Source organism: Peromyscus leucopus, chromosome 16_21 (genome assembly GCF_004664715.2).
Source record: "Peromyscus leucopus breed LL Stock chromosome 16_21, UCI_PerLeu_2.1, whole genome shotgun sequence".
NCBI lineage: Eukaryota > Metazoa > Chordata > Mammalia > Rodentia > Cricetidae > Peromyscus > Peromyscus leucopus.
The window spans coordinates 37,368,913-37,383,219 of record NC_051084.1 but is presented as its reverse complement, the minus strand read 5'-3'; the positions used below and the strand labels follow the sequence as shown (position 1 = coordinate 37,383,219).

The window sequence follows — 14,307 nt, the reverse complement described above, 5'->3', positions numbered from 1 at the left end:
TTTTCAGTCCTTTCAGAAAGTTGTAAATTAACATGAGTAAATACTACATTGCGCTGCCCACATGTTTCATTGTCTATGCTAACAGATCCCTAGACCACAGGACAGTTAATCAATGCATGTTCCTAGTTTCTAAGTGAGCTGCTTGGAAGAGTGCTCTGCTTCTGTTAGTAGAGAAGCTCCACTCCCTTCTGCTTTGTAGCTTTATCAAACCAGTCATTTTCTTATTTTCATTTTGCATGTTTTTCAGAAATTATTTGGTCTAATTTTAATGTTGAAACAAAGAATATCATTTTTTTTTCTTCCAGTCAGCTTGTTTTTGTTTTTCTGCAGATGATTCCTTTATTAGGCCAGTGACTTTTTGGATTGTTGGGGATTTTGATAGCCCTTCTGGACGGCAGTTGTTATATGATGCCATTAAACATCAGGCAAGTTTCTCAGATTTCATTCTGGGATGGGGGGTTATGGAGTGTTTTGGTTTGGTTTTTGTTGATTTGTTTCTGAGGCTCCAATCGGCTTTGTGATCACCTCTGTGCTAGTGTGGTTATTCTGGCATTTCTAATGTTTCTTGGTGTGCTGAGGGAAATGAGCATAGTGTCTTCAAAGTTGTCAGCTCCTAAGAAAAGAGTTCAAAGACTGCAGGGCCTAGATTCACTTGAGGGAGTAGATTCTTTAAGAGAAAACATAATGAGATTCTCGGTGTAGAATTTTCTTGCATGACTGTGCATGTCCTTACTGCAGTGATCTTGCCATGTACTGCAACATCAAGAGAGCTCCCAGGCCAGCAGGTGGTGTGTGTTCCACATAAGTAGATGCAGGCTCCCAGAGGAGAGTTCACATCGCTACTCTCAGTCAACTTGTATGTGTACAATAAGAGTTGAGACATTGCAATGCGGAGTGGTTGAGAAGAAATGGATTCTTCTTGCCAGGTGATGGTGACACACGCCTTTAATCCCAGCACTTGGGAGGCAGAGGCAGGTGGATCTCTGTGAGGCCAGCCTGGGCTATAGAGTGAGTTCCAGGAAAGGCGCAAAGCTACACAGAGAAACCCTATCTCGAAAAACAAACAAATAAACAAATACCCAAACAACAACAACAACAAATCCTTCTTCCTGGCTGTTTCACTTTGCAGCTTCATCTAGAAGTCACATTTCTCTTTGTGTCCTTTTCTAACCTGAGCCCCAAAAGACTGACTGAAATAAGTAAATATCCAGAAATTTTAATTTCACTGTGGGGCCAAGGATACTGTTTAAGACACTGGATGGGATACTGTGGTCAGTTAATGGTTGAGTCAGGACAGTTCATAATGATGTACACATAAGGCTCCCTAAGGGAATGAAGAAAATCCTCACATGGTCCCAGATAGGAACACCAGGAAGGAGAGTTCTAGCTCTTAAATACATATTTTTGTTGAGGTGAAGTACACATTCATATACTTGGTGTCACAAGCAAGTATGTCCTTGTGTCCACCACCCAGATCAAAAAATAATGATGTCACTGGAGGCCCCTGAGCCACTGTTTCCTTCCCTCTTCTTACATCATGAAGTCTTGGAATGTAGACTTGTACCTGCTTCCTTTATTCAACAGTTTGTGAGCTGACTTCTTAAATTTCAGTGACTTTTTCAAGAAATGATTTCTTTTCTAGTGTGTGTGTGTGTGTATGCCTATATGTACGTACGTGTACGTACACACACACACACACACACACACACACACACACACACACACAGCACATGCATGTCTGAAGCCCAAGAAGGCCAAAGAGAATGTCGGAGCCCCTGGACCTGGAGTCATGGATAGCTGTGAGCTGTCATGTGCATATTGGGAATCAAACGAGGGTTCTCTAAAAGAGCAGCAAGTTGTCTTAACAGCTGAACCAGCTGAGCCGTCTCTCCAGCTCCTGATCCCCCCCCTTTTTTTTGCTACATTTTAATTTATTTATGGGAGGAGACACATACATACATACATGGCATGGTACATTCGTGCAGGTTAGAGGACAGCTTATGGGAAAGTTGTAGCTGGAGAGTTTCCAGGTCCTGCCAAGTCCCCGCAGTCCCACAGCCCACTTATAAAATAATCACTCAGACGCTTATATTACTTATAAATTGTATGGCCGTGGCAGGCTTATTGTTATCTAATTCTTCTGTCTTAAATTAACCATTACTGTTAATCTATACCTTGCCACGTGGCTCGTGGCTTACCAGTACTTTACATCCTGCTCCTCATCTGGTGGCTGGCAGCGTCTCTGCTTCAGCCTTCCACTTCCCAGCCTTCTCCTCTCTCCTTGTCCCGCCTACACTTCCTGCCTGGCTACTGGCCAATCAGCATTTTATTTATCAATCAGTCATCCACAGCAGAAAGTACTTTCCTTCCACCCTAAGGGTCATAGGGATTGAACTCAAGATTTAATTGGCACCAAGCACCTTTACTGGCTAAGGCACGTCACTGGCTAGCTTACATTCTTGATGTAAGTCCTGTTTGGTTTTATGGTCCTCCATATCCTTCCGTGTGGCCTCATGCTTTGGTTTTGTTAGTTTGTCTTTTACCCATGGGGAGTTCCATTGCTGCCAGCATCTGAAGGCCATGTGAATGAAGATGGGTGAGCAGGGACCTGAAAAAAGGTTTGAGTTTTAGAATGGAATGCAGTTAGAGTATAAAATGTACTGAGGAAACATAGCACTCTTGATGTCTACTGTGTGTATAGAAATGAAGTTGGAAAGGAAGTCTAGGGCCAGTTTGTACTGCATTTGGCAGACTTAACCGTACATATCATCTGAACTTTATTTTGACTGCAGATAACTACTGAGGATGTTTAGAAGAGATATTGCTATTATGGAGCATGACTAATGTTAATGTTGTGTGCCCTGCACCATCATCCCCGCTTGGAGGCAGGGTCTCACCATGTGACTTTGCTCTGGCTGTGTAGCCCAGACTGGTTTTCAGACATCTATCTGCTTGCCTCTGCCTCTTGAGTGTGAAGAGTAAAGACACTCGTGCACCACCATGCCTGGTCAGTGTTGCCTTTTCGAAGTTCTTAACATATACCTTATAATTCTTATCTCCCTTTTTGCAAATAGAAAACCAGTAACAATGTTAGGATAAGTATGATCAATAATCCCAGCCAAGAGATAAGTTACTCGAACACTCCAATCTTCAGAGCAATCTGGGCAGCTCTCCAAACACAGACCTCCAACTCTGCTAAGAACTTCATCACCAAAATGGCCAAAGAGGAGACGGCAGAGGCCCTGGCCACAGGAGTAGACATCGGGGAATTCTCTGTTGGGGTAAGGCTCGAAGGTTCCGAGGCTAGCCTGTCATTCTTGTTTCTCCCCTGGGCTGATGTATACTAGTCAGAGTTGGGTTTGTGATTGCTTCTAAGTCTCGGAATATTTGTTGTTGTTGTTGTATTAGAATCTTAAGAAATAATTCTGTCATGTTACTCTTTACTTTTAAACTTGCTTTAGTTTTAAAATGTGTAGGATACAAGTTTGTGCCACTTGGTTTGCATGATCTTTAAAAGACAATATTAAGCAAAACAAATCTAAGATGTTTATGAGTTAGAGAGTCAGCCATTCTTTTTTCTGATAAAAGCCTACGTTTATTCATTTGTCTAGTGTTACTTGTTTTTTGAAAGTGTTTCGTAGTTATAAAATTTCTTATAAAGTCATGCGTATATTGAGTTTCAGTTATAGGAAATGGCTATCACCTGAAGTTACCAAGATTTAAAAATGCAAAATAAAGTTATTGAGAATAGATTGCCAGGTAAACAAATCAGTAGAAATAGGAAAAGGGAATGAGCAGTTTATGAAGAGGGAAGAAAGAAGAGAAAATGGAGAATTAAGATGTTATAATGTAGCCGGGCGGTGGTGGCGCACGCCTTTAATCCCAGCACTCGGGAGGCAGAGCCAGGCGGATCTCTGTGAGTTTGAGGCCAGCCTGGGCTACCAAGTGAGTTCCAGGAAAGGTGCAAAGCTACGCAGAGAAACCCTGTCTCGAAAAACAAAAAAAAATGTTATAATGTTAATTATGAAATTTGGTTATTACTTTTCACAAAAGCACTTTATAGTTTACTCATTGTTATTATTCATTTGTGATGTTTGCTTAATAATTGTGACTTTCCTTAAAAACGATTACTTCCTAGGGCATGGATGTCAGTCTTTTTAAAGAGGCCTTTGAGTCTTCCAAGATGGATTTCATTTTGTCTCATGCCCTGTACTGCAGGGATGTTCTGAAGCTGAAGAAGGGACAGAGAGTGGTGATCAGCAACGGAAGGGTGAGAACTTTCTGGGCTGCGAAGCTTGCCTCCAGTAGGTTTTTAAGCTGTCTCTCTCCGTTGAGATGTCTGTGGTCTGCACTAGAGCTGCCCTCCTGTTGGCCGACAGGCTTCTGAGTGCCAGAGCAGAAAGCTCTGTCCTGTCTTTCCAAGAAAGTGTGCTTCTGATGCAGACCCTGGGGGCCCCTGGGGTTTATTTGTGTCTTGACCATGAGGGAGGTAGTGAGTGTGGGGCTCTCAGAACAGAAGTCAGTGTAGCAATCTGTAAAGTAGGCCTTCCTGCTGTATGCTGAGAACTAATGCAGATGACCCTGCTCTTTCATGTCAGTTTGCTTAGAAAATTAACTGTCTGCGGAACAAACCGGTAGATAGGAACTGGGTTTTCTCAGGCTTTATTTTATTCTTCATTCGTTTTAAGACATGCTCCAGGGCTGAGCTGTAAGACACTTTGGAGTGTCAGCTACCCAGGGCTAGCAGAAGCTTCACAGCAACTGGTGACCACCCTCTGCAGCTTGTCCCTACTCTCTACCTCACAGATCATTGGGCCGCTGGAGGAGAATGAGCTCTTTAATCAAGACGATTTCCACCTCCTAGAAAATATCATCTTGAAAACATCGGGACAGAAAATAAAATCTCATATTCAACAGCTTCGCGTAGAAGAAGATGTGTAAGTTTTTATAATTAGTAACTAGTTAGGTAATAAATGATAAAACGTTTTCTAATTAGAAGCTAGATCATGTTACAGAGTTTTTATTAATTTCTCCTCATTGGTCAAAGTGAGGACTATATATTGTCCAATATATTATCAAGTTAGTGGGTTTATTTCCAATTTTACTATAATAATGCTCAAATTGTCAGTTATGTTTCTGAATTAAAACTCCATTTTGAATCTGGAAAAAAGTTCACACATGTGCAGAACCAGAGGGCCCTACTGGATGTGTGGAGACTGTCCGCTGACTTTGTATTGGGAGGAAATGCACACCAAATGCTTCTTCTCCTTCGCCTTCCTGTGTGGGAGCTGAAGCTGTTCTCCTGCAGAGGGATGATAAGTTAGATGTTGCTGGCTTGTGATTTAATTATCTTAGTATTTTTATTAGCTAATGTCTTTTAGTATGTTTCACTTCCAAGAATTAAATTGAGTGGGTCATATATTTGCTGTGTAACAAAAGCCCCTGGTAATAGTAGTTCTTTCTGCATTAGATGTCACTGGAATGTGTACTTGGGGATATATTTGTTTAATAAGGACCTGCTATGCCGTTTCCCACAGTAGCCTCATCACTTTCCATTCCTGTCAACAGTGCTGATCTCAGTGTCTCTATATTCTCACCAGCACTTCCTGGTTTTTTTGTTTTGTTTTGTTGTTTGTTTGTTTAAGTAGTAGCCATCCTCATGGGTAATGGTGTGGTACCCGGTATAGTTTGATGGTATCTTTGAGTTCTCATCCACACTGGACATTGAGTATCTTTAGGGAAGTGTCTATTCCAGTCTTCATCATTTTAAATCGGGTTCTCTGGTTTTCTTATTTAATTATGGGCATTCCTTATGTTCTGGATGTCAGTTCCCTATCTTTCCTTTGGCTGCCCTTTGACCCTTTGAATAATGCCATTTTGATTCTTAGTTGGAGTATACAAAGGAATTGAAGATCTCCCTTTTTTCCTTCATCTTTTTCATGTACTGTTACACTGCATCTTTTAGTGATGTGTTATCTACTTTGTCTGCCAGTGTAGCTCCTTGGTCATGTGATGTAGATTGTGTGTGTGTGTGTGTGTGTGTGTGTGTGTGTGTGTGTACACGCGTGCGCTGCTGTGGATGGTGGAACCTAGATTCTCATATATACTAGGAAAGTTTTCTACCACTGAGCTACTTCCCCAGACTGAGAAAAAAAGTCCTTTTCATCTGACTCACTGCTGAGGTCAAGGTAAAAAGCCTCAGTGGCTTTTTGAGTGTTGCCCTTTTGTCTGGCTTGTGAAATACTTCCCTGATGCCCCACAGTTTTAGTGTCTCCAGGGCCACTGTGTTTTGGGGTAGTCCCCTGTTATAGTGAGAGCTTTCTGAAGCTTGACTGTGGGCTCTTTGATCTTGGTGCTTTATGAGGTGTAGGAAGTTGTTCTGTGTGCCAAAAGTGTTCACAGTTGATTCTGGGAAGTTTATGATGTGATTGGTTCAAAGAGAAAATGTGTAAACTTTGTTATAGCTGAAGTTTGTCACAACTGTTTGAATGGCTTACCTGGGGTGCTGTATTCCAGTCTAGCTTCTCTAGGCTTATGACATAGATAAGTCAAGATCTCTTATAAATCAGTTTAGAAGGGGTTAGCAGGCCAGTAAGATGACCACCTCAGTTTGATTCCTGGGATCCATGTGATAGAAAGAGATAACCAACTCCTTGAGTTGTTCTCTGACATCCACAACATGTAAGAGCACACGAACATACACACAAATAAATAAATGTAACTAAAAATTTTTTAAATAGAGGGGGTAGATAAAAACAGGGAGTTTTTTGTTTTGTTTTGTTTATGTCTGTTAACATATTAATGAACCTCAGAGGCACCAAAATGGATCGATGTTGCACTAAGGGATGGAAAAAAAGCACTTCTTGGATTAATTTGACCAAGGGTGAGCCCAACTTGAATTCTCCACTTCTTTTCTTGTATTTTCCATCTCTCTGTAGTTTGTGGTTACTGGCCCATCTATAGTCTGTCGTGTGTGTGTGTGTGTGTGTGTGTGTGTGTGTGTGTGTGTGTGTGGTCTCTATTTGTCCCTTTATCTACCTTCCTCTGACAAAAGGCTTGCTCTGTATTTATTATGCAAAACAGAAAGTATGTCATGGGAAAGAATGAGATTCTTTACAGAAATCTTTAACAAGAGTTTTATAAGGGAAGTGATAACTTGACCAATCCAGTGTAGAAAACTATAAGCAAATATTTTCAACTTATATCCACATGTTGTTTCCAACATTTATGTCAGATATTTGTTGTATAAGGTTGCTTTCAACCTGTTAGCTGTTTCAGCAAACAATTACTATGACACGCCCACACATACACACACATACCTACCCCTACCTTTGGGTCAAGGGCATAGAAGAGTAAATCTATGTATTAGCTTAGGTTGTAAAAGCTGATTGCATAGAAGTTCAAGACTGGTAAGGTTACACCATTCTCTTAAAGGCGGGTTGAACTGAAGGGGCTGAGTGCACAGTAGGGTAGTAGGGTACACACTGTCCTAGAGGATCTCAAGGGGTATTATTAACTTTGCTGTGAGATTTGCCAAAAGTTCAGTCTTGGGGGTCAAGAGATGTTTTCATAAAAAAATATCACTATAGTTTTATTTTTCCCCTGTGCTATAAATGAGCTCAGAAATACCAGGCAGTTCACAGATCTTTTTTTAGTTGCATACTGTAATGCTGATTCTAATATTGAAGTCAGAAACCAGCATCGATGTTGAATGGCTGGTTAGTGGTTAATAGATTTTGCTGCAGTAACCCTAAAAAGTAATAGCATTATTTAAACCAGGCCCTGAGCTAGGTCTCAGTATGTTTAGCTAACATGGTTTTTACAGCAGCCTTGTAAAGTTGGTAGTACCTGTCCTTCATATGTGGAGAAAAGTAACATTCCAGAGATGATCAAGCTAATCACAGAATCATGCCTTTTGGTACTGAGTTCATGCCTCTTTTAAACCGCCTTGTTGGCATTAATTCTGTGTTTGGATTGATGGTGTTCAGCAATAATTAGAAAATCTGTAGATAAAGTGATACTAAGATTTCATAACTCCATCTTTTAGGGCAAGTGACTTGGTAATGAAGGTGGATGCTCTCCTGTCAGCACAACCCAAAGGAGAAGCAAGGATCGACTACCAGTTCTTTGAAGACAAACACAGGTATAGAATTTATGTTGAATTTATGCACATGCTTGAATATTAAACTTTTAGGCTTCCCTTTGTCTCATATTCTTTGTTTTCCACATAAGGTTTTAGAAACCTTATATGTCATTAGAGAAATGAGAAGTTAGTGTGCGGTTTTCTTTGTATGTTAATGTTCACATATAAAATGAAGCTTCATATATAAAATTCAGTTTCATGAAAGGTGGTACTTCTAAATAAACTTGAAGTAATTCTGAATATATCTTTTTAATGAAAATAGCAATTAATGAAATAGAACAGCTATAAATACTTGTCTCGTTTTTTATTATTATTATTATTATTATTATTATTATTATTATTATTATAAAAAACCATTGTTTCCAATAATTAAAAATGTATTTAGGATATGGAGATGTCTCTTTCTTTTTATTCTTCAGTTTTTTGTTTTGAAGTTTCAAATATGGATGAAGTTGCAAGACTTGCAAAGAATAACCATGCATTTATAACTATATTTATGCTTATTGGGTACCTCCTATCTGTAACCTACACATCTGTAACTCAGAGTGTGCATCTGTGTATTACATATATTTACCTGTACTCACATCTCTTTTTCAGCATTTGAAAAATCATTGCTGACATTATATAACATGTCTAAAGCGTTCAGTATGTGCAGACTTGATCCACAGTACTTGAACATACCTGAGAAATGTGACCTTCATCCAGTAATGCTAATACATAATCTCTGTTCAGATTTCTCTGATGTCCCAGACCACACATTGAAGTTATTCATATCTCTTGAATCTCTTTTAATCTAAAAGAGTTCTCTGCCTGCCCCCCCCCCCCTTTTTTATGGCATTGACCTTTTTAAAGAGCCCAGGCAGATTGTCTTTTGAGCCCTACAGTGTTGGTTATTCCCCTAAGACTGGAATAGTTTGTTATTCTGGAAAACTCAAAACACCAGCTCTTTCTCTTCATTTAAAATTTTTGCTTTTGTTATTTTTAATTAAACATCTGTGTGAATATGTGCACATGTGTGCAGGTACCTGTGGATAACCCTCTGGGGCTCGAGTTGTAGGTGGTTCTGGGATACCTGGTGTAGGAGCTGGGAACCAAATTCAGGTCCTTTTCAAAAGCAGTATGCACTCTTAACTGCTAAGCTATCTCTCCAAGCCCTTGTCTCCTCATTGATTGATTGCTTGGTATCTCCGTCTTTCCCCTTCCCACCCCTACCCTGCTCTCTAATCTCGTACCTGCGCGTGCTAAACAGTCACTCTGCCACTGAGCTGCATCTTCAGCCTCCTTCTGATTTCTGTGTCACTGGGGGCGGAGGCCGGTGTGGCCCCTTCCGGGGGGTTGCCACTAGCAACGTGCTGTGTACATGCTGCTCTTCGCTTCTCCACTGTGCTCTGTAAGAAACAGCTAGGTAGCAGCAGAGGAGACAGTGATTGATCTGCTGTCCCATCGGCCTTTCATGTCCAGGACAGTAGGTCCTTAGTGAAGCCTGAGCCCTCTCTAGAGCATCCTTTTCCCTGTGAGCTCTGTGAGTTTGACATAATTAAAATTGCCCTAGTTACAAATTCTGTTAGGATGCAATAGAAATTCTTACTGCTGTTGTGTTAGCCAAGTATTTGATACATGTAAATCAAAATTTCTCATTTCTATTTTATTAAAAGGTTTTATCCATTCAGCTTATCACATGGATTTCTGTTTCTAATTTTTCAATATGCTGAAACTTGCTTTATTCAAATTAAACCCATTTAATTATTACATCAAAAAATAGTTATGATTTCTGCAGCAAATAAAAAGCCAGATAAAAATAAAACTATACAGCCAGGCGGTGGTGGCACATGCCTTTAATCCCAGCACTTGGGAGGTAAAGGCAGGTGGATCTCTGTGAGTTCTAGGCCAGCCTGGTCTGTAGAGTGAAACCCAGGACAGGCACCAAAAACAAAACAAAACAAACAAACAAAAAAAACCAAAACTATGCAGCCAGGCTATGGACGTGTTCCTTTAATCCTAGCACTCAGGAGGCAGAAGTAGGTTCGAGGCCAGCCTGCTCTACAGAGTGAGTTCTAGGATTGCCAGGGCTACACAGCAAGACCCTATGTTGAAAAACCAAAAAAAGAAAAAAAAATGACTATGCCATCAATTCTATGTGCCCTTAGTGTGGGCCTCAAACCATCAGCAACAGGGTCTTGTCTGGGAGCCTGCTGAATGATCTTCCGCCCTACAGCAGACCTCCAGTATCAGTATCTGCCTCTTAGTAAGATTCCCCAGTGATTCCTGGGAACATACTTTGGAAGGGCACAGTTTTCTTGGATGTTTGCTCTATTCACTCATGGAACTGTATGATCTTCTGTCACGTTTGACTTCATTCTAGAGTTTTCTCTCACCACTACATCAAGTCCATGGTGTTGTTGGTTTATATTGGGCCATTCTCATGTGACTCTTATTTCCTTGAGTCTTCTTGCCCCCTTTCCTTATTACAGAATATAGGTGTGATTTTTAAAAAATGAATTTAATTTTTTGTATATGGGTGGTTTGCCCATGTATATACCTGTACATCCATGTACAGTGTTCATGGAGAACAGAAAAGGGCATTGGATCCCCTAGAACTGGAGTTCAGGATGCTTTTGAGAGCACCCATGGGGTGATTTTATTTTATTTTATTTTTTTAAGAATAGCTGCAGAAGAACTATCTTGTATTGAAGTAATGGCTGTTTCCAAAGCATCTAATTTGAAACAACCACCAGCTGCAGCTAAACTATTGCTACCTGGTTTTCTGGTTATATTCTGCTTTGTGTTGTACTGTTAGCACAGCGGGGCAAAAGTTCTTGCACTGTAAAACTTGGATCACTTCAAACAAAGTAGTACATGATTTTGGACCACTGGATGAAGTTTTAATCCTTTGGGAGTCCCTGCTTTACTTCTCTTTGCATTTTCATTTGTTAGAGCTTTTACTGGGGCATACTGCTGCAACGTTAGTGGTGGTGAGCAGGAGAGATCGCTTCAGACTAAAAGGTGGCAGAGTACGCTTATCTCTCCAGAACGGGGATTTGCCATGCTTGTGCTCTATTCCACCAATCACAGGCCTCGTACAAGGGCCAATCACAAGCCTCACTTAGGTATAGCTCCTTCTATAGCTTTAGTCTCATAGTGGATGATCATTTTAGCTTGTTGCTTCTGATCTGCATAGTTTTTGAAATGCTAAGAGGGCTGAAGAATTGATATTCCATATTGACATCTCCCCCACCCCCCCACTTTGTTTCCTCAGTACTAATGTTTTGTTCTTTTGATTTTTTTCAGTGCAATTAAACTGAAGCCCAATGAAGGGGAGACATACTATGATGTGGTAGCTGTTGTTGACCCTGTCACAAGAGAAGCACAGAGGCTCGCGCCCTTGCTCCTGGTAGGGCTGCTGTGGAGGTGGTTCTTATCTTTAATGAAGTAGTCATAGGCCCTATAATTTTTTGGGTACTTCCTTTGTCCCTGAGACATCTAGAGGAGTTGAGGAGTTGGACAATATCGTTTTCATAGGATTAATAAAGGCTCATTTTCTTCATGGATTGTATCATGTATTATATATATATATATATATATATATATATATATATATATATATATATGATGCTATACTTCGATGTATGTTTTAAAATGTTAACCAATACAGCACCCTAACATTTCATTGAAGGGTGTGTGTGTGTGTGTGTGATGTTCTAGACCCTGAACATGGAGCCCTCCACTTGCTGTGAAGGCACTCTGCCAAATGAAGTGTACCTCTAGTAGCCCTATCTGGGATTTTTTTAGGATAGTATGATCACCTACTCTTCTCTGTAGATGTTAATACATACGTCTTTTTCATGCTTTTTAATGTGAACTGAACCAAAGAGCTGTTGTGTTTTCCTTTGTAGCTAAATATTCATCATTTATCTACTGTTTCCTCACAACTGAGTGCTAAACTTTGTGTGAGGAGCAGTGATCTGCAACAGCCATTCATTCATTCGTTCATTCATTCATTCATTCATTCAGTCTGTGTACCTGTCTGTGTGCACAAATGTCACAGTACATGGGTAGAGATCAGAAGGCATCTTGCAAGAGTCAGTTCTGGCTGGGTGTGGTGGTGCATGACTTTAATCCCTGCACTCAGGAGGCAGAGACAGGTGGATCTCTGTGTGTTCGAGGCCAGCTTGGTCTACAGAGAGTTCCAGGATAGCCAGAGCTATCCTGTTTCAAAGGACTACTGTGTCTCAAAGAAGAAACAAACAAAAAGTAATTTTTTGCTGTCTACCATTTGGGTCTCAGGGATCAAACTTGGGTTATAAGGCTTGACAGCAAGCACCTTTCCTTGCTTGGCCATCTCATCACCCTTCCCAGCTTCTTTTTGGAACTGTGCCTTGAGTATGTATGGTAGACTCTGCATTGGAGCTCTGCTTTTCAAAACTTCTCCAGTGCAGATGTAGTGACAGGCGTTCTCTTTATATCTCCTTGAAATGTTAAAAATGTTTTGTTTCCTAACTACCTGTGAAATAATACGTTTCTGAAGAGAAAATCTAAATATTTTGTCATCTGGTTTGCTTTTTTAGGTTTTGACTCAGCTGATAAACATGAATCTAAGAGTATTTATGAATTGCCAATCTAAACTTTCGGACATGCCTTTAAAAAGGTAAAATGCCATTTAAGGAACACTTCTTTTAAGTGGTACCAGATCTACAAGTTAGTACTAAATGCTGATGAATCAGGTGGGCTGGCAGGTGGATATTGTGTTTGAAAGGACATCTACTGACTGTTGAGTTATGTCACATATTTGTTCTAATTAGACATTCTGAGAACATAGTGTGAGCTTGGAGAGCATTTAGGTGGTATTAATCCAAGCTACTTGCACATTTGCGTCTCACTTTAAAAGAGCTGTAGCCATTAGCTGCCATAGGTAGGAAGCTTACTGTACTCATTCTCATGCTTCCTGGGGAAGTGGATAGATAGAAAGGCTTGGTTGTGAGATGGCCATTTGTGGAAGAAGTGTCACAACGACAGTGGTAGCTTAGCACATGCTCTGCTATGGGAAATGTCGTCCTCAGTGAGGGACAGAATTCTGTAGTTAGAATCTAGATGGATCCCAACAATTTTACAAAGAATGAAGAGCCTCTGCTTCCACTGTAGCTTTACATTAAGAACTGTTTAGTTATCACACATAATGTTTTCAGTGCTGGCCTGAGAGCACAAGTACCCTTTAGGGGTCAGATTTTTAAGAGATCATGGAAGGGTGGTCTCCTGCATTCCCCCCCCCCTCTTTTCTTGACTCTAGAGCAACCCTGGAAGGCATCACTAGACCAAAAGATGGTTTGGCCTAGTCATGTCCTGATCTGGAAGGATACTGTCTAAATCTAGTTTTTTGTTAACCTGTGTGGACTCTTGTGTAAGAAAGCCTAACAGTCCTGTTATCTTTTCAGCTTTTACCGTTATGTCTTAGAACCAGAGATTTCCTTCACAGCAGACAACAGCTTTGCCAAGGGACCAATAGCAAAGTTTCTGGATATGCCACAGTCTCCGCTTTTCACTTTGAATTTGAACACACCTGAGAGTTGGATGGTAGAATCTGTCAGAACACCATATGATCTTGATAATATTTATCTAGAAGAGGTAAGAATATCATTGTTTCTAAAAATTGAGTCATATATAAAATCTGTTTGTAATTCAGTCAGTGGTGATTGCCTGAACTGAATACTGGGCATCTTTGCTCACATCTAATGTACTCTTTTTACAGCAGCAGCTTAATTCAAATGCCCTTCATGTACAGTAATGTTTTTGACGTGTGTAGACGGGTGCTGCTGTCTTTGCTATCTCAATTTAGTTGGCTTTCATCGCCCTCAGAACCCGCTCCATGACTGTATTAGTTACTTTTCTCCTTGTTGCATCCAAATGCATGACAGAAAGCCGTGTAAGAGAGGAATGATGTATTTTGACTCCTAAGAGTGGGGTCCATTGTGATAGGGAAGATGTGGCAGTGGAAGTGGCCTGGTTTTATGGCACTAACCAGAGCAGAGAAAGGAGAATTTAGGTGGCTTTCTCCCTTTCTTACTCATTTCAGGATCCCAGCCCGTGGAACAGTGTTCCACATTGAGTGTGGGTCTTTCCTCCTGAATTGAGCTTCTCTGGGAAGGCCCTCACCCATGCCCAGAAGTATG

At 40.6% G+C, this 14,307-nt stretch overlaps 1 protein-coding gene across 2 annotated transcripts in view; it reads left to right on the top strand.

Moving 5' to 3' along the window:
* LOC114690765 (UDP-glucose:glycoprotein glucosyltransferase 1) overlaps positions 1-14,307 on the top strand; it is a 132,484-nt gene that overhangs the window by 86,152 nt on the left and 32,025 nt on the right. For both annotated transcript variants that reach the window (XM_028865647.2, XM_028865646.2), the window contains 8 exons: positions 331-425; positions 3,075-3,281; positions 4,139-4,270; positions 4,807-4,937; positions 8,048-8,143; positions 11,432-11,534; positions 12,709-12,788; positions 13,573-13,762. In XM_028865647.2, coding sequence (XP_028721480.1) covers positions 331-425; positions 3,075-3,281; positions 4,139-4,270; positions 4,807-4,937; positions 8,048-8,143; positions 11,432-11,534; positions 12,709-12,788; positions 13,573-13,762 — 1,034 coding nt within the window. The remainder of the gene's footprint in view (positions 1-330; positions 426-3,074; positions 3,282-4,138; positions 4,271-4,806; positions 4,938-8,047; positions 8,144-11,431; positions 11,535-12,708; positions 12,789-13,572; positions 13,763-14,307) is intronic.